Source organism: Pseudophryne corroboree, chromosome 6 (genome assembly GCF_028390025.1).
Source record: "Pseudophryne corroboree isolate aPseCor3 chromosome 6, aPseCor3.hap2, whole genome shotgun sequence".
Lineage (NCBI taxonomy): Eukaryota > Metazoa > Chordata > Amphibia > Anura > Myobatrachidae > Pseudophryne > Pseudophryne corroboree.
The window spans coordinates 814,046,677-814,068,231 of NC_086449.1; the positions used below are offsets into that span (position 1 = coordinate 814,046,677).

Consider the following 21,555-nt stretch of genomic DNA (forward strand, 5'->3'; position numbering starts at 1 on the left):
GTAATAGCACAATACATATATAATACAACATAGTAATAGCACAATACATATATAATACAACATAGTAATAGCACAATACATATATAATACAACATAGTAATAGCACAATACATATATAATACAACATAGTAATAGCACAATAGATATATAATACAAGCATAGTAATAGCACAATACATATATAATACAACATAGTAATAGCACAATACATATATAATACAACATAGTAATAGCACAATACATATATAATACAACATAGTAATAGCACAATACATATATAATACAACATAGTAATAGCACAATAGATATATAATACAACATAGTAATAGCACAGTACATATATAATACAACATAGTAATAGAACAGTACATATATAATACAACATAGTAATAGAACAATACATATATAATACAACATAGTAATAGCACAATACATATATAATACAACATAGTAATAGCACAATACATATATAATACAACATAGTAATAGCACAATACATATATAATACAACATAGTAATAGCACAATACATATATAATACAACATAGTAATAGCACAATACATATATAATACAACATAGTAATAGCACAATACATATATAATACAACATAGTAATAGCACAATACATATATAATACAACATAGTAATAGCACAATACATATATAATACAACATAGTAATAGATCATACTTGCCTGCTCTTCCGGAATGGCCGGGAGGCTCCTGAAAATCGGACGAATGGGCAAGTCTCTTGATTACAGCAGCATGTGTCTGGACTCGGTCGCCCACTTAGCGAGTGAAGTGGTTTATCCGGGCGGCTGATGATGCGATTATCCCTTAATTGTTTCAACGTAGCCACGCCCCTTGCTGGATAATACCAGTAACCTCTGCATTGTATAGCAGGGGGTGTGGCTACGATGATGAGATTGCAGACACCACGCCCCCGTACTGCCTCATTTGCATTGACATGCCGTTCCCCTGTCCTCCATGATGCGCCATGTGCCTGTACTCCCCCCGCCTCCGCTGTGTCGAGAGCAGCCAAAAATTAGGCATCTAGGATATAGACAGACAGACAGACAGACAGACAGACAGATAGATAGATAGATAGATAGATAGATAGATACATAGATAGATAGATAGATAGATAGATAGATAGATAGATAGATAGATAGATAGATAGATAGAATGTGCTAATCTAATTAGAAGTACAATGAGACCCAAAAATGTGTTATGTAAATCTTTATATTGGGTTTATCTACCTACTGGCGTACAAGGGGCGGGTGGGTGGTTTCATATCTAAACATTCCAATCACAAGAGTATTCTTAAGGCCAGTACACACGGGGAGAGATGTGTGCTGAGCGAGGCGGGAGGGTGAAATGAGCAATGTGCTAGATTGTGCCTGCATAGAGGCCACTCTAGCACCGGCAATAGCGACACGCGGGACAGCGCATTGCTATCGCTGGGGGGAATACACACGGAGAGATCAGTGTTTAACTTTGAGCAGTCTAGTCAGTTTGTTCTCTAATGGGCAAAACCATGTGCACTGCAGGGGGGGGGCAGATGTAACATGTGCAGAGAGAGTTAGATTTGGGTGGGGTGTTCAAACTGAAATCTATATTGCAGTGCAAAAATAAAGCAGCCAGTATTTACCCTGCACAGAAACAAAATAATCCACCCAAATCTAACTCTCTCTGCACATGTTAAATCTGCTTCCCCTGCAGTGCACATGGGGGGTCATTCCGAGTTGTTCGCTCGCAAGGCGATTTTAGCAGATTTGCTCATGCTAAGCCGCCGCCTACTGGGAGTGAATCTTAGCATCTTAAAATTGCGAACGATGTATTCGCAATATTGCGATTACACACCTCGTAGCAGTTTCTGAGTAGCTTCAGACTTACTCGGCATCTGCGATCATTTCACTGCTTGTCGTTCCTGGTTTGACGTCACAAACACACCCAGCGTTAGCCCAGACACTCCTCCGTTTCTCCAGCCACTCCCGCGTTTTTTCCGGAAACGGTAGCGTTTTTTCCCACACGCCCATAAAACGGCCTGTTTCCACCCAGAAACACCCACTTCCTGTCAATCACACTACGATCGCCTGAGCGAAGAAAAAGCCGTGAGTAAAAATCCAAACTTCATAGCAAATTTACTTGGCGCAGTCGCAGTGCGGACATTGCGCATGCGCACTAAGCGGAAAAACGCTGCGATGCGAAGAAATTTTCCGAGCGAACGACTCGGAATGACCTCCATGGTTTTTCCCATTAGAGAACAAATTTGCTGCTGCGATCTGGTTTGAATTATGCCCTGAGTCTGAGATGCATCACTCCCTTCCCAAAGGGACTCCTCTCACTGCAGTTTCATAACTAATAATTCGTTGCATATGGGTCTATTCATGAAGCAGTGAGAAGAGTGGAGAAACAGACCAGTGAAGAAGTTGCCGATAGCAACAAATCAGCTTTGAAGGAAGCCTTTATCACCTACATTCTATAGCAAGTGAGGGAGATGCTGATTGGACAACTTCTCCACTGGTCTGTTTCACCATTGTTTTCACTGCTTCATGAGTCTGTGTTATTTCCTTTTTAATTTCTTGAGACTGTTAATATATATATTTATTGATGTTGTGAGGACAAGTGAGCTTGCCATGGTGAGTGCTGAATTCTCTATTTTGTATGTATTTGGGTAGGTGGCCATGGGCTGCATGCACCCCACCCTATGAGTGGTGAGTGCAGACACTGCACCCCGCTTCTGGGGTGGCGAGTGCTGTGGTTTTCTATATTTGTTTGTATATTTTGGGGTTAATCTTTGGTTAACTCTTATTAACCGTGGTCACAGGCCTTTGCATGCACCCCTGTGTAATCTTAATTGTTCTAAACCTGTGTCAGCTGCTCCTTAGTAATTTATCGGCTGTGTCAGGTGACTAGTATGCCTTTAAAAGCCACTAGATATGTGGCAGACATACATTAAACCTAGTGGGCATATTTGCAGTTATATTATATGTGATACAGTTGCCAGGTTTTAATTCTTTAGGCTTTGTGATAGTGTAGGACCTGCATGAAGGTGGGGTACCTTGAAAATCGGTATGCAGGCTTCCGTGCATTGGCCAATCCACCAACTAAACCCCCATCATTTATTTATTGATGTTGTGAGGACAAGTGAGCTTGCTATGGTGAGTGCTGAATTCTCTATTTTGTATATATATATATATATATATATAAAATATAGTATAAGGTGCTAGGTGTTCAGCGACCACTGGTGTTTAAAACATATGCTTTAGGAAGACTCAATAAACTTTAAAAATATGTATATATTGACGGAACAAAAAGAGATTTTTTGGGGGGGTTAAAAGAATTTTTTAACAGATTTATTTTAAAAAAATTACATATATATATATATATATATAGAGAGAGAGAGAGAGAGAGAGGTTTAAAAAATATATACTTTAAATGAATATGCATAATATCATGTAAAATGTATAGGGTGGGGCTATGCAATAGACATAAAAAGACTAATATAAAGGACTAAAAAAGATTAAAAAAGATGTGTGTACTTACATAAAACACAAAAAGGGGAATTTTTTGTAAAAAGCTGTAGCACCAATAAAAAAATAAAAATAGAGTGCAGGTAGAATAGAAACTTGTAAAATATATTTATAATATATTAAAAAATATATTAGAATAGCTTATCTTAATATGGAGGGTCAAGACAGGAGTGTCCAACGCGTTTCGTCAGTCTGACTTCATCAAGGGGACCCCTTAGGATTACTAAGATCTACGCAACATACATGTATGACGTTTCAGTAATAATAATTGTGGTACTGTAATCATACGGAGAACGTACAGGCTGCAAATTTAACCCTTCGTGGTGGCAGCTTGAATAGTGTTATTTTAAGTGCTGATGTGACCCTAATCACAGACGGCGGCTTCAGATTGACCTGGGGACAGGCTGATCGTGACACGCTAGATGGAATTATTATTCTGTTTAATAAACGTCCATCATGATCTGATCATTCCTTCTCCTGCCGCAGCTGTGGAACAACTACCATGCCCCAGATAAAGTCCGGGTCGGTCTTGAAGAGTCTTTGAAAATTGTGGAACTGGATTATGTGGATCTTTTCCTTATTCACACCCCTGTTGAATTTAAGGTAATTATGAACTAATTATGACTATATCATGTTACTATGGGTAGTCACTACATTGTTCCCTCGGCTGCCCTGAAACGGTTTTACTGAGTATGATTTTTTTGTTTCGTTTTACCTTATAGCCAGGAGATGATCTCTTCCCAACAGATGAGAACGGAAAACCCATTTATCACAATACAGACATAAGAGACACGTGGAAGGTACGGAATTTGAGCACTGATTTGTGATCCCAAAGAAAGGAATTCAATTCCGGGGGAAGGGTGCAAATTGCCATTGCCACGGTGTTAAACGCCAGCAAAGTCACCCTATTTCGCAACCTTTGACCTGCCAGCCGAATGGCAAATTAGCACAAAAGTACTTGTTACCCTACGGGGCAGTGAACACTTTTGTGCGAGATCGGGTTGCCGTACAGCATGGCTATTGCCGTGCTGATTCGGCCGGGGGTATGAATTTGCTGCCAATTGAATTCTCCCCCTATGGGGGACATTTAATAAGCAGTGTTAAGAGCGGAGAAGTGAGCCAGTGGAAAAGTTGCCCCATCAACCAATCAGCAGCTCTGTATCATTCAATAGTATGCAAAGTATAGATGTTACGTCAGTGCTGATTGGTTGCCATGGGCAACTTCTCCACTGGCTCACTTCTCTGCTCTTATCACTGCTTAGTAAATGTCCCCCTATATCTCCTCTAGCACAGAGGCAGAACCCTTCTTCAGCCTATTGTCACTTGTCCGCTTTCAGATTGCTTTACTCGCTTGTATACTGTATACAATTAATGAAAGCCGCCTGACTGAGGAAACGTATCTGTGTGGGGCTGACATATCAAAGTAAAATTTTGCTATAATACGGCACGATAATTGTTTGCTGCGTGTTTCCGCAGTAAATATATACCGTCAGACGTAACAAGGGTTATTTCAGATTTTTGTCTCATTTTTAGTTTGTGGCAAAAATCAAAACTTTGCAGATGGCAAAACTTTTCCGGGACCATTGAAAAACTTTGGAATTTGTTAAATGCCAAATGAATCAACATCTTCCCAGTCATTGTTTTACGGCATCATAATTGCGCCATGTTCTGAAAGTGTTAATTATCAAATTATGATGGTGTGTTTAAAAGGATTGTTTCATGGGTTTTTTTTTACAAATGTTTATTTTTTAATAATCTTAGAAAACTTGACATTGTAAATATTGTAATGTAAAACGACAGCGCATGTGCGGATCGCTTGTTAGCAAGTACTTTACGCATAAAGGATGAGATAACTTATCAGGAGTGACATTAGATTTTTAACAGCATTTTAGGGTTTTAATGAAAAAAAGGTTTACGTGATACATATTGCGGGGAAAAAATATTCCCGCAATATGCAGTGCAATGAACGGCGACATTTATACAGTACAGAACGGTGATTAATAATACATCAGCCCCTATGAAATGTGTAAAAACTAGAGATGAGCGCCGGAAATTTTTCGGGTTTTGTGTTTTGGTTTTGGGTTCGGTTCCGCGGCCGTGTTTTGGGTTCGACCGCGTTTTGGCAATACCTCACCGAATTTTTTTTGTCGGATTCGGGTGAGTTTTGGATTCGGGTGTTTTTTTCAAAAAACACTAAAAAACAGCTTAAATCATAGAATTTGGGGGTCATTTTGATCCCAAAGTATTATTAACCTCAAAAACCATAATTTACACTCATTTTCAGTCTATTCTGAATACCTCACACCTCACAATATTATTTTTAGTCCTAAAATTTGCAACAGACACATAGATTCCTGCGCTAATTAACTCTACAGAATGATATGGCTCAGAGTTTGCTTGACTCAATAAAAACAAAACAAAAAGGATAATTAAATATACTTTATATGATTCTTTTTTATTTTTATCACACATACATACATGTATGTTTAAAAATTAATTTAAGAATAAATTGATTAGACCGGTCTAAATAAAACATAAATCAAAAAAGCAAAAATCAGAACATAGTAATAAGCTAATAATAAGCTAAAGGAGGTGGATCATAAGTAAACTCCTGTGCACAGAAAAATCAATAAAAATACTAAAAATAAGTCCTTTGTATAGGATCGTGCAAATAGTTTGACCAGCTATAAATTGCAACAGTGTCTCGTTATGTTTTGTAGTGTTAGACACTCTTCATCAAATTGCCACTCAGCCAAAAAGTGCAACAGGTAAGTGTGACAAACGCTCCACAACGGAACTTTACATATGGTTCGCACCTGAAGCTGACATGCGGAACAGGAAAATAGTGTGAGACGGTCTCGGGCTGCGGGAAGGCGCTTCGCTGGCGCCTGGTATGTTATTGTTAATTACCCCGACTTCCAGGCTCTGTGAGTCCGCGTCTTCGGGTGCCGTATGCAGACACCTGCGTCCCGTTAATAGGCACACCTTCACCGTTGATTCTCCTGATAATGCTTCTGGAGCCCGGCTTCCAGGCTCTGTGAGTCTCCGGGTGCCGTATGCAGACACCTGCGTTTTAGTGTTACTCACACGTTCACCATCAATTCTCCAGATAATGTCACTGGAAAAGATAAGCTGTAAAAGTGCAATATAGCTGGTGCACAAAGGTCCAAATAGGCTGCTCCTATTTGGACCTTTGTGCACCAGCTATATTGCACTTTTACAGCTTATCTTTTCCAGTGACATTATCTGGAGAATTGATGGTGAACGTGTGAGTAACACTAAAACGCAGGTGTCTGCATACGGCACCCGGAGACTCACAGAGCCTGGAAGCCGGGCTCCAGAAGCATTATCAGGAGAATCAACGGTGAAGGTGTGCCTATTAACGGGACGCAGGTGTCTGCATACGGCACCCGAAGACGCGGACTCACAGAGCCTGGAAGTCGGGGTAATTAACAATAACATACCAGGCGCCAGCGAAGCGCCTTCCCGCAGCCCGAGACCGTCTCACACTATTTTCCTGTTCCGCATGTCAGCTTCAGGTGCGAACCATATGTAAAGTTCCGTTGTGGAGCGTTTGTCACACTTACCTGTTGCACTTTTTGGCTGAGTGGCAATTTGATGAAGAGTGTCTAACACTACAAAACATAACGAGACACTGTTGCAATTTATAGCTGGTCAAACTATTTGCACGATCCTATACAAAGGACTTATTTTTAGTATTTTTATTGATTTTTCTGTGCACAGGAGTTTACTTATGATCCACCTCCTTTAGCTTATTATTAGCTTATTACTATGTTCTGATTTTTGCTTTTTTGATTTATGTTTTATTTAGACCGGTCTAATCAATTTATTCTTAAATTAATTTTTAAACATACATGTATGTATGTGTGATAAAAATAAAAAAGAATCATATAAAGTATATTTAATTATCCTTTTTGTTTTGTTTTTATTGAGTCAAGCAAACTCTGAGCCATATCATTCTGTAGAGTTAATTAGCGCAGGAATCTATGTGTCTGTTGTTTCCAAGTTACCAGGGACTTTAAAGTGCCGGTTTCTCTCTGTTTGACTTGATTTACCCCAAGTCAATTTTTTCTTGCAGCTTGAACATATATTGTATTGGTTTAAATATTGATATTAAACATTGTATTAACACAACCATTTTAGTTGGGTTGTGGTATATTAGCGCCTGGTTAATTTTTGCACACTAAAATTTGCACCTAGGTCGCTGGATGACTAAGCTAAGCGACCCTAGTGGCCGACACAAACACCGGGCCCATCTAGGAGTGTCACTGCAGTGTCACGCAGGATGGCCCTTCCAAAAAACACTCCCCAAACAGCACATGACGCAAAGAAAAAAAGAGGCGCAATGAGGTAGCTGTGTGAGTAAGATAAGCGACCCTAGTGGCCGACACAAACACCGGGCCCATCTAGGAGTGTCACTGCAGTGTCACGCAGGATGTCCCTTCCAAAAAACCCTCCCCAAACAGCACATGACGCAAAGAAAAAAAGAGGCGCAATGAGGTAGCTGTGTGAGTAAGATAAGCGACCCTAGTGGCCGACACAAACACCGGGCCCATCTAGGAGTGTCACTGCAGTGTCACGCAGGATGTCCCTTCCAAAAAACCCTCCCCAAACAGCACATGACGCAAAGAAAAAAAGAGGCGCAATGAGGTAGCTGTGTGAGTAAGATAAGCGACCCTAGTGGCCGACACAAACACCGGGCCCATCTAGGAGTGTCACTGCAGTGTCACGCAGGATGTCCCTTCCAAAAAACCCTCCCCAAACAGCACATGACGCAAAGAAAAAAAGAGGCGCAATGAGGTAGCTGTGTGAGTAAGATAAGCGACCCTAGTGGCCGACACAAACACCGGGCCCATCTAGGAGTGTCACTGCAGTGTCACGCAGGATGTCCCTTCCAAAAAACCCTCCCCAAACAGCACATGACGCAAAGAAAAAAAGAGGCGCAATGAGGTAGCTGTGTGAGTAAGATAAGCGACCCTAGTGGCCGACACAAACACCGGGCCCATCTAGGAGTGTCACTGCAGTGTCACGCAGGATGTCCCTTCCAAAAAACCCTCCCCAAACAGCACATGACGCAAAGAAAAAAAGAGGCGCAATGAGGTAGCTGTGTGAGTAAGATAAGCGACCCTAGTGGCCGACACAAACACCGGGCCCATCTAGGAGTGGCACTGCAGTGTCACGCAGGATGTCCCTTCCAAAAAACCCTCCCCAAAATGGATGGACGAGCGACTGCCGACACAGAGGTAGCTACAGCCGTGGACTACCGTACTGTGTCTGCTGCTAATATAGACTGGATGATTGATAATGAGATGAAATCAATATATATATGTATGTATATATAATATCACTAGTACAGCAGCCGGACAGGTAGATAATATATTTATTAGGTATTGGTAATGATGACTGATGACGGACCTGCTGGACACTGTCAGCTCAGCAGCACCGCAGACTGCTACAGTAAGCTACTATACTATAGTAGTATGTACAAAGAAGAAAGAAAAAAAAAAACCACGGGTAGGTGGTATACAATATTATATATATATATATATTATATACAATTATATATATATTAAACTGGTGGTGATTGATTATTAAACTGGTGGTCAGGTCACGTTGCAACTTGCAACTAGTACTCCGAGTCCTAAGCCGACAATCACAAAATATATTATTATACTGGTGGTCAGTGTGGTCACAACAATGGCAGTGTGGCACTGACTCTGGCAGCAAAAGTGTGCACTGTACGTTATATGTACTCCTGAGTCCTGCTCTCAGACTCTAACTGCTCCCCACTGTCAGTGTCTCCCCCACAAGTCAGATAATACACTTACAGTCACACTATCTAATCTATAAATATCACTTCAGCAAGTAGTATAGTAGTATACAGTATAGTAGTACTCCTCCTAATAATGCTCCCCAAAATACTGTGTCTCTCTCTTCTCTAAACGGAGAGGACGCCAGCCACGTCCTCTCCCTATGACTCTATAAATATCACTTCAGCAAGTAGTAGAGTAGTATACAGTATAGTAGTACTCCTCCTAATAATGCTCCCCAAAATACTGTGTCTGAGTAGTATACAGTATAGTAGTACTCCTCCTAATAATGCTCCCCAAAATACTGTGTCTCTCTCTTCTCTAAACGGAGAGGACGCCAGCCACGTCCTCTCCCTATGACTCTCAATGCACGTGTGAAAATGGCGGCGACGCGCGGCTCCTTATATAGAATCCGAGTCTCGCGATAGAATCCGAGCCTCGCGAGAATCCGACAGCGGGATGATGACGTTCGGGCGCGCTCGGGTTAACCGAGCAAGGCGGGAGGATCCGAGCCTGCTCGGACCCGTGTAAAAAAAGCTGAAGTTCGGGGGGGTTCGGTTTCCGAGAAACCGAACCCGCTCATCACTAGTAAAAACGTCTAAGGAGTTAACACGTGGAGACATTACCCATAGCAACAAATCTGTCTCTACCTGTCACTGTATAGAATGCACTTGATGAATGCTAGCCAGAACCTGATTTGTTGCTATGGGTAACTGCTCCACCCTTTAGACTGTTTCTGACACATTTCCCCCTTAGAGGCCCATTTATCAACGAGTGATAAAACTCGTTGTGAAGGATAAAACTTGTTGAGTATGATAAATGGTGCTCCAGACAGACAATCAGCTCCTCACTGTCATTTTTCAAACACATTGATGTCTTATTGCATAGGCCATGGAGGACTGTAAAGATGCCGGACTGACGAAATCCATCGGAGTCTCCAACTTTAACCACAAACAGCTGGAACGGATTCTCACCATGCCGGGACTCAGATGCAAACCAGCCTGCAACCAGGTAACACCGGTGCCCCCTTGTGTCCGTATTAAAGGATAATTCCCCCCATACATCATAAATCAATATAAGGTGGAATATTGCATGTAAACCCCAAACATGGGGGGGGGAATGTAATAGCCAGAGGAGGCTCCTACCTTCTTGCAGAAGGGGGCTGCCGCTAACCGTGCCCAGAGGGGAGACTGCCAGCAACATTCAGCCAGGTTCTGTGACCAGCGCAATAGATCTGGCAGGCACCGGGACCAACGCATGTGCATAACAAGCGGTGGGGACTGTGCTTGTGCAAGGCTCCGGCTTCTAAGTACTGCATCGGCAGCAGCCCATGGAAGCTGACTATGGCTAATGATGAGACAGAGGGAGTGGCTTCCCAAAGGAAGCACACTCTGCTAATCGCAGCCCGGTCTGGCAGTCCCGGAGGAAGCAAACACCTCGCAATGGGATTGCCTGTCCTGCGGGTGACTGGCAGGTAGCACTTCCAATAGGAAGTCACTGCCAGTCATAGCGTAGTCAGTGCAGTCACAGACTGCAAGTGGCTCACTGAGATGGCAGATTTTACTGAGGGGGATGCAGCCCTGCAGCCCATAGGTAAAATCCGCCACTGCATGTGTCAGTGAGTTTTCGGCTAGTCTGGCTGAAGTTCTATAGTGACAATTATTTAAAGGGCAAAGCCAACCTGGTTGTGCTTTTTAGATGATTGTCACTTTGGGCAGACTCGCTGGGATCTCGCTGGCGCCTGCAAGTCACCTGCTGTTACGTTTATGTGATAGTGTTTTGTGTTCTTCTTCAGGTGGAATGTCACCTCTACTTAAATCAGCACAAGCTGCTGGCGTTCTGCAAGTCACATGACATCACGCTGATGGCATACAGCGTGCTGGGTTCCACCCGAGTTGAGAACTGGTAAGAGGAGAAGTTCAATGTAATGCTGCAGTGCCACCTAGTAATAGATTCTACTAAGATGCCCCTCTCTGCCCAGAGCATGGGAGCTGCACCGCACACCCGTATTTCCCAGGCTCCTCTGTTCCTGTTACAGCCCCAGCCAAGAACCGCGGAAGTTGGAGGGCCAATTATTAGTGATTTCATCCTCTCTGCCGCCATGTATAGTGGGTTAGCTAAATCAATTTGCTGGTTCAGCAGTGCTCCTGGGAAAATAATGGCTTCTTGTAGCAGACCCAGGTTCTCTGATTATTGGAGGGTGGGGCACTTAGTTATATCTTTATGTGGGTGGCATCACTGCTATCTTATATTACCTAATATTTTGCGTGAAACCTGGAACGAAGTGAAAAGTCAGTTTAGCGTACAAATACCCCATGTTGCTGAGGTTACATATACCCTGTGTTGCTGAGGTTACAAATACCCTGTGTTGCTGAAGATACAAATACCCCATGTTGCTGAGGTTACAAATACCCCGTGTTGCTGAGGTTACAAATACCACATGTTGCTGAAGATACAAATACCCCGTGTTGCTGAAGTTACAAATACACTGTGTTGCTGAAGTTACAAATATGCCATGTTGCTGAAGTTACAAATACCCCGTGTTGCTGAAGTTACAAATACCCTGTGTCGCTGAGGTAACAAATATCCCATGTAGCTGAGGTTACAAATACCCAGTGTTGCTGAGGTTACAAATACCCCGTATTGCTGAGGTTACAAATACCCAGTGCTGCTGAGGTTACAAATACCCAGTGTTGCTGAAGTTACAAATACCCCGTGTTGCTGAGGTTACAAATACCCCGTGTTGCTGAGGTTACAAATACCCAGTGTTGCTGAGGTTACAAATACCCAGTGTTGCTGAGGTTACAAATACACCGTGTTGCTGAAGTTACAAATACCCAGGGGTAAATTTACTAACATTCGTAATTTTCGGAAAAAGGTCAATCACGAATGACATCGAAAGTGTAAAACTGCAACTTTTTGAATTTATTACGACTAATTTACTAAGCTGCCGTATTCGGGTTTTTCTTTTCTTCCGATGTCGATGTCATTCGTTTTTTTTTTTTTTACGGCAGTGATTAGCAAAACACTGCCGACTTTTTTTACAATTAATCTCGGCCGGATCTGTGTGATCCGTGCTGGGGTTCATTTTTTTTTTTTTTTTAATTAAACACTGTAAAATCTAAAAAAAAAATTGCGTGGGGTCCCCCCTCCTAAGCATAACCAGCCTCGGGCTCTTTGAGCCGATCCTGGTTGCAAAAATATGGGGAAAAAAATGACAGGGGTTCCCCCATATTTAAGCAACCAGCATCGGGCTCTGCGCCTGGTCCTGGTTCCAAAAATACGGGGGACAAAAAGAGTAGGGGTCCCCCGTATTTTTAAAACCAGCACCGGGCTCCACTAGCTGGACAGATAATGCCACAGCCGGGGGTCACTTTTATATAGTGCCCTGCGGCCGTGGCATCAAAAATCCAACTAGTCACCCCTGGCCGGGGTACTCTGGGGGAGTGGGGACCCCTTCAATCAAGGGGTCCCCCCCCCCAGCCACCCAAGGGCCAGGGGTGAAGCCCGAGGCTGTCCCCCCCCATCCAATGTGCTGCGGATGGGGGGGCTGATAGCCTTTGATGTAAATGAAAAGATATTGTTTTTAGTAGCAGTACTACAAGTCCCAGCAAGCCTCCCCCGCATGCTGGTACTTGGAGAACCACAAGTACCAGCATGCGGCGGAAAAACGGGCCCGCTGGTACCTGTAGTACTACCACTAAAAAAATACCCCAAAAAACACAAGACACACACACCTTGAAAGTATAATTTTATTACATACATACACACAAACATACATACATACTTACCTATGTTCCCACGCAGGTCGGTCCACTTGTCCAGTAGAATCCAAGGGTACCTGTTGAATAAATTATACTCACGAGATCCAGGGGCCCAGGGTCCTCGTCGCATCCATTTATAATCCAGGTACTTGAATAAAAAAACAAAACGCAGAGCCGAGCCACGAACTGAAAGGGGACCCATGTTTTCACATGGGTCACCTTTCCCCGAATGCCAGAAACCCACTCTGACTGATGTCTAAGTGGGTTTCTTCAGCCAATCAGGGAGTGCCACGTTGTAGCACTCTCCTGATCGGCTGTGTGCTCCTGTCCTAACTGACAGGCAGCACACGGCAGTGTTACAATGTAGCGCCTATGCGCTACATTGTAACCAATGCTGGGAACTTTCTGCCCTGCGGTTGACCTAAAGTGACGTCACCGCTGAGCAGAAAGTTCCCAGCATTGGTTACAATGGAGCGCATAGGCGCTACATTGTAACACTGCCGTGTGCCGCCTGTCACTCAGTACAGGAGCACACAGCCGATCAGGAGAGTGCTACAACGTGGCACTCCCTGATTGGCTGAAGAAACCCACTTAGACATCAGTCAGAGTGGGTTTCTGGCAGTCGGGAAAAGGGGATCCATGTGCAAACATGGGTCCCCTTTTAGTGCGTGGCTCGGGTGTCCGTTTTGTTATTTTTTTCAAGTACGTGGATTACACCTGGATTCCCCGAGGACCCTGGACCCCTGGATCTCGTGAGTATAATTTCTTCAACAGGTACCCCTTGGATTCTACTGGAGAAGAGGACCGACCTGCGTGGGAACATAAGGTAAGTATGTATGTATTAGAGATGAGCGGGTTCGGTTTCTCTGAATCCGAACCCGCCAGAACTTCATGTTTTTTTTCACGGGTCCGAGCGACTCGGATCTTCCCGCCTTGCTCGGTTAACCCGAGCGCGCCCGAACGTCATCATGACGCTGTCGGATTCTCGCGAGGCTCGGATTCTATCGCGAGACTCGGATTCTATATAAGGAGCCGCGCGTCGCCGCCATTTTCACACGTGCATTGAGATTGATAGGGAGAGGACGTGGCTGGCGTCCTCTCCGTTTAGAATAGATTAGAGAGACACTTGATTTACTAATTTTGGGGAGCATTAGGAGTACTCAGTACAGTGCAGAGTTTTGCTGATAGTGACCACCAGTTTTATTTATAATCCGTTCTCTGCCTGAAAAAAGCGATACACAGCACACAGTGACTCAGTCACATACCATATCTGTGTGCACTGCTCAGGCTCAGGCCAGTGTGCTGCATCATCTATTATCTATATATAATATTATATATATCTGTCTGACTGCTCAGCTCACACAGCTTATAATTGTGGGGGAGACTGGGGAGCACTACTGCAGTGCCAGTTATAGGTTATAGCAGGAGCCAGGAGTACATAATATATTATATAGTGAGTGACCACCAGACACACAGTGCAGTTTATTTAATATATCCGTTCTCTGCCTGAAAAAAGCGATACACACAGTGACTCAGTCAGTCACATACCATATCTGTGTGCACTGCTCAGGCTCAGGCCAGTGTGCTGCATCATCTATATATATTATATATCTGTCTGACTGCTCAGCTCACACAGCTTATAATTGTGGGGGAGACTGGGGAGCACTACTGCAGTGCCAGTTATAGGTTATAGCAGGAGCCAGGAGTACATAATATTATATTAAAATTAAACAGTGCACACTTTTGCTGCAGGAGTGCCACTGCCAGTGTGACTAGTGACCAGTGACCTGACCACCAGTATATATAATATTAGTAGTATACTATCTCTTTATCAACCAGTCTATATTAGCAGCAGACACAGTACAGTGCGGTAGTTCACGGCTGTGGCTACCTCTGTGTCGGCACTCGGCAGCCCGTCCATAATTGTATATACCACCTAACCGTGGTTTTTTTTTCTTTCTTTATACATACATACTAGTTACGAGTATACTATCTCTTTATCAACCAGTCTATATTAGCAGCAGACACAGTACAGTGCGGTAGTTCACGGCTGTGGCTACCTCTGTGTCGGCACTCGGCAGCCCGTCCATAATTGTATATACCACCTAACCGTGGTTTTTTTTTCTTTCTTTATACATACATACTAGTTACGAGTATACTATCTCTTTATCAACCAGTCTATATATTAGCAGCAGACACAGTACAGTGCGGTAGTTCACGGCTGTGGCTACCTCTGTGTCGGCACTCGGCAGCCCGTCCATAATTGTATATACCACCTAACCGTGGTTTTTTTTTCTTTCTTTATACATACATACTAGTTACGAGTATACTATCTCTTTATCAACCAGTCTATATATTAGCAGCAGACACAGTACAGTGCGGTAGTTCACGGCTGTGGCTACCTCTGTGTCGGCACTCGGCAGCCCGTCCATAATTGTATATACCACCTAACCGTGGTTTTTTTTTCTTTCTTTATACATACATACTAGTTACGAGTATACTATCTCTTTATCAACCAGTCTATATATTAGCAGCAGACACAGTACAGTGCGGTAGTTCACGGCTGTGGCTACCTCTGTGTCGGCACTCGGCAGCCCGTCCATAATTGTATATACCACCTAACCGTGGTTTTTTTTTCTTTCTTTATACATACATACTAGTTACGAGTATACTATCTCTTTATCAACCAGTCTATATATTAGCAGCAGACACAGTACAGTGCGGTAGTTCACGGCTGTGGCTACCTCTGTGTCGGCACTCGGCAGCCCGTCCATAATTGTATATACCACCTAACCGTGGTTTTTTTTTCTTTCTTTATACATACATACTAGTTACGAGTATACTATCTCTTTATCAACCAGTCTATATATTAGCAGCAGACACAGTACAGTGCGGTAGTTCACGGCTGTGGCTACCTCTGTGTCGGCACTCGGCAGCCCGTCCATAATTGTATATACCACCTAACCGTGGTTTTTTTTTCTTTCTTTATACATACATACTAGTTACGAGTATACTATCTCTTTATCAACCAGTCTATATATTAGCAGCAGACACAGTACAGTGCGGTAGTTCACGGCTGTGGCTACCTCTGTGTCGGCACTCGGCAGCCCGTCCATAATTGTATATACCACCTAACCGTGGTTTTTTTTTCTTTCTTTATACATACATACTAGTTACGAGTATACTATCTCTTTATCAACCAGTCTATATATTAGCAGCAGACACAGTACAGTGCGGTAGTTCACGGCTGTGGCTACCTCTGTGTCGGCACTCGGCAGCCCGTCCATAATTGTATATACCACCTAACCGTGGTTTTTTTTTCTTTCTTTATACATACATACTAGTTACGAGTATACTATCTCTTTATCAACCAGTCTATATATTAGCAGCAGACACAGTACAGTGCGGTAGTTCACGGCTGTGGCTACCTCTGTGTCGGCACTCGGCAGCCCGTCCATAATTGTATATACCACCTAACCGTGGTTTTTTTTTCTTTCTTTATACATACATACTAGTTACGAGTATACTATCTCTTTATTAACCAGTCTATATATTAGCAGCAGACACAGTACAGTGCGGTAGTTCACGGCTGTGGCTACCTCTGTGTCGGCACTCGGCAGCCCGTCCATAATTGTATATACCACCTAACCGTGGTTTTTTTTTCTTTCTTTATACATACATACTAGTTACGAGTATACTATCTCTTTATCAACCAGTCTATATATTAGCAGCAGACACAGTACAGTGCGGTAGTTCACGGCTGTGGCTACCTCTGTGTCGGCACTCGGCAGCCCGTCCATAATTGTATATACCACCTAACCGTGGTTTTTTTTTCTTTCTTTATACATACATACTAGTTACGAGTATACTATCTCTTTATCAACCAGTCTATATATTAGCAGCAGACACAGTACAGTGCGGTAGTTCACGGCTGTGGCTACCTCTGTGTCGGCACTCGGCAGCCCGTCCATAATTGTATACTAGTATCCAATCCATCCATCTCCATTGTTTACCTGAGGTGCCTTTTAGTTGTGCCTATTAAAATATGGAGAACAAAAATGTTGAGGTTCCAAAATTAGGGAAAGATCAAGATCCACTTCCACCTCGTGCTGAAGCTGCTGCCACTAGTCATGGCCGAGACGATGAAATGCCAGCAACGTCGTCTGCCAAGGCCGATGCCCAATGTCATAGTACAGAGCATGTCAAATCCAAAACACCAAATATCAGTAAAAAAAGGACTCCAAAACCTAAAATAAAATTGTCGGAGGAGAAGCGTAAACTTGCCAATATGCCATTTACCACACGGAGTGGCAAGGAACGGCTGAGGCCCTGGCCTATGTTCATGGCTAGTGGTTCAGCTTCACATGAGGATGGAAGCACTCAGCCTCTCGCTAGAAAAATGAAAAGACTCAAGCTGGCAAAAGCAGCACAGCAAAGAACTGTGCATTCTTCGAAATCCCAAATCCACAAGGAGAGTCCAATTGTGTCGGTTGCGATGCCTGACCTTCCCAACACTGGACGTGAAGAGCATGCGCCTTCCACCATTTGCACGCCCCCTGCAAGTGCTGGAAGGAGCACCCGCAGTCCAGTTCCTGATAGTCAGATTGAAGATGTCAGTGTTGAAGTACACCAGGATGAGGAGGATATGGGTGTTGCTGGCGCTGGGGAGGAAATTGACCAGGAGGATTCTGATGGTGAGGTGGTTTGTTTAAGTCAGGCACCCGGGGAGACACCTGTTGTCCGTGGGAGGAATATGGCCGTTGACATGCCAGGTGAAAATACCAAAAAAATCAGCTCTTCGGTGTGGAGGTATTTCACCAGAAATGCGGAAAACAGGTGTCAAGCCGTGTGTTCCCTTTGTCAAGCTGTAATAAGTAGGGGTAAGGACGTTAACCACCTCGGAACATCCTCCCTTATACGTCACCTGCAGCGCATTCATAATAAGTCAGTGACAAGTTCAAAAACTTTGGGTGACAGCGGAAGCAGTCCACTGACCAGTAAATCCCTTCCTCTTGTAACCAAGCTCACGCAAACCACCCCACCAACTCCCTCAGTGTCAATTTCCTCCTTCCCCAGGAATGCCAATAGTCCTGCAGGCCATGTCACTGGCAATTCTGACGAGTCCTCTCCTGCCTGGGATTCCTCCGATGCATCCTTGCGTGTAACGCCTACTGCTGCTGGCGCTGCTGTTGTTGCCGCTGGGAGTCGATGGTCATCCCAGAGGGGAAGTCGTAAGCCCACTTGTACTACTTCCAATAAGCAATTGACTGTTCAACAGTCCTTTGCGAGGAAGATGAAATATCACAGCAGTCATCCTACTGCAAAGCGGATAACTGAGTCCTTGACAACTATGTTGGTGTTAGACGTGCGTCCGGTATCCGCCGTTAGTTCACAGGGAACTAGACAATTTATTGAGGCAGTGTGCCCCCGTTACCAAATACCATCTAGGTTCCACTTCTCTAGGCAGGCGATACCGAGAATGTACACGGACGTCAGAAAAAGACTCACCAGTGTCCTAAAAAATGCAGTTGTACCCAATGTCCACTTAACCACGGACATGTGGACAAGTGGAGCAGGGCAGGGTCAGGACTATATGACTGTGACAGCCCACTGGGTAGATGTATGGACTCCCGCCGCAAGAACAGCAGCGGCGGCACCAGTAGCAGCATCTCGCAAACGCCAACTCTTTCCTAGGCAGGCTACGCTTTGTATCACCGCTTTCCAGAATACGCACACAGCTGAAAACCTCTTACGGCAACTGAGGAAGATCATCGCGGAATGGCTTACCCCAATTGGACTCTCCTGTGGATTTGTGGCATCGGACAACGCCAGCAATATTGTGTGTGCATTAAATATGGGCAAATTCCAGCACGTCCCATGTTTTGCACATACCTTGAATTTGGTGGTGCAGAATTTTTAAAAAAACGACAGGGGCGTGCAAGAGATGCTGTCGGTGGCCAGAAAAATTGCGGGACACTTTCGGCGTACAGGCACCACGTACAGAAGACTGGAGCACCACCAAAAACTACTGAACCTGCCCTGCCATCATCTGAAGCAAGAAGTGGTAACGAGGTGGAATTCAACCCTCTATATGCTTCAGAGGTTGGAGGAGCAGCAAAAGGCCATTCAAGCCTATACAATTGAGCACGATATAGTAGGTGGAATGCACCTGTCTCAAGTGCAGTGGAGAATGATTTCAACGTTGTGCAAGGTTCTGATGCCCTTTGAACTTGCCACACGTGAAGTCAGTTCAGACACTGCCAGCCTGAGTCAGGTCATTCCCCTCATCAGGCTTTTGCAGAAGAAGCTGGAGGCATTGAAGAAGGAGCTAAAAGGGAGCGATTCCGCTAGGCATGTGGGACTTGTGGATGCAGCCCTTAATTCGCTTAACAAGGATTCACGGGTGGTCAATCTGTTGAAATCAGAGCACTACATTTTGGCCACCGTGCTCGATCCTAGATTTAAAGCCTACCTTGGATCTCTCTTTCCGGCAGACACAGGTCTGCTGGGGTTGAAAGACCTGCTGGTGACAAAATTGTCAAGTCAAGCGGAACGCGACCTGTCAACATCTCCTCCTTCACATTCTCCCGCAACTGGGGGTGCGAGGAAAAGGCTCAGAATTCCGAGCCCACCCGCTGGCGGTGATGCAGGGCAGTCTGGAGCGACTGCTGATGCTGACATCTGGTCCGGACTGAAGGACCTGACAACGATTACGGACATGTCGTCTACTGTCACTGCATATGATTCTCTCAACATTGATAGAATGGTGGAGGATTATATGAGTGACCGCATCCAAGTAGGCACGTCACACAGTCCGTACTTATACTGGCAGGAAAAAGAGGCAATTTGGAGGCCCTTGCACAAACTGGCTTTATTCTACCTAAGTTGCCCTCCCACAAGTGTGTACTCCGAAAGAGTGTTTAGTGCCGCCGCTCACCTTGTCAGCAATCGGCGTACGAGGTTACATCCAGAAAATGTGAAGAAGATGATGTTCATTAAAATGAATTATAATCAATTCCTCCGCGGAGACATTGACCAGCAGCAATTGCCTCCACAAAGTACACAGGGAGCTGAGATGGTGGATTCCAGTGGGGACGAATTGATAATCTGTGAGGAGGGGGATGTACACGGTGATATATCGGAGGGTGAAGATGAGGTGGACATCTTGCCTCTGTAGAGCCAGTTTGTGCAAGGAGAGATTAATTGCTTCTTTTTTGGGGGGGGTCCAAACCAACCCGTCATATCAGTCACAGTCGTGTGGCAGACCCTGTCACTGAAATGATGGGTTGGTTAAAGTGTGCATGTCCTGTTTTGTTTATACAACATAAGGGTGGGTGGGAGGGCCCAAGGACAATTCCATCTTGCACCTCTTTTTTCTTTTCTTTTTCTTTGCATCATGTGCTGATTGGGGAGGGTTTTTTGGAAGGGACATCCTGCGTGACACTGCAGTGCCACTCCTAGATGGGCCCGGTGTTTGTGTCGGCCACTAGGGTCGCTAATCTTACTCACACAGTCAGCTACCTCATTGCGCCTCTTTTTTTCTTTGCGTCATGTGCTGTTTGGGGAGGGTTTTTTGGAAGGGACATCCTGCGTGACACTGCAGTGCCACTCCTAGATGGGCCCGGTGTTTGTGTCGGCCACTAGGGTCGCTAATCTTACTCACACAGCTACCTCATTGCGCCTCTTTTTTTCTTTGCGTCATGTGCTGTTTGGGGAGGGTTTTTTGGAAGGGACATCCTGCGTGACACTGCAGTGCCACTCCTAGATGGGCCCGGTGTTTGTGTCGGCCACTAGGGTCGCTTATCTTACTCACACAGCGACCTCGGTGCAAATTTTAGGACTAAAAATAATATTGTGAGGTGTGAGGTATTCAGAATAGACTGAAAATGAGTGTAAATTATGGTTTTTGAGGTTAATAATACTTTGGGATCAAAATGACCCCCAAATTCTATGATTTAAGCTGTTTTTTAGTGTTTTTTGAAAAAAACACCCGAATCCAAAACACACCCGAATCCGACAAAAAAAATTCGGTGAGGTTTTGCCAAAACGCGTTCGAACCCAAAACACGGCCGCGGAACCGAACCCAAAACCAAAACACAAAACCCGAAAAATTTCAGGCGCTCATCTCTAGTATGTATGTGTGTATGTATGTAATAAAATTATACTTTCACGGTGTGTGTGTCTTGTGTTTTTTTGGGTATTTTTTTAGTAGTAGTACTACAGGTACCAGCGGGCCCGTTTTTCCGCCGCATGCTGGTACTTGTGGTTCTCCAAGTACCAGCATGCGGGGGAGGCTTGCTGGGACTTGTAGTACTGCTACTAAAAACAATATCTTTTCATTTACAACAAAGGCTATCAGCCCCCCCTTCCACAGCCCATTGGATGGGGGGGACAGCTCGGGCTTCACCCCTGGCCCTTGGGTGGCTGG

General features: G+C 44.3%; 2 protein-coding genes across 4 annotated transcripts in view; one reads left to right on the plus strand and one right to left on the minus strand.

The window, feature by feature from the left end:
* LOC134933696 (aldo-keto reductase family 1 member C1-like) overlaps positions 1-21,555 on the minus strand; it is a 243,009-nt gene that overhangs the window by 65,621 nt on the left and 155,833 nt on the right. The window lies entirely within an intron of this gene.
* The window catches only part of LOC134935778 (aldo-keto reductase family 1 member C2-like), a 32,048-nt gene that overhangs the window by 3,188 nt on the left and 7,305 nt on the right, over positions 1-21,555 (plus strand). Inside the window, exons 3-6 of the mRNA XM_063930612.1 lie at positions 4,019-4,135; positions 4,255-4,332; positions 10,252-10,374; positions 11,159-11,268. Coding sequence (XP_063786682.1) covers positions 4,019-4,135; positions 4,255-4,332; positions 10,252-10,374; positions 11,159-11,268 — 428 coding nt within the window. The remainder of the gene's footprint in view (positions 1-4,018; positions 4,136-4,254; positions 4,333-10,251; positions 10,375-11,158; positions 11,269-21,555) is intronic.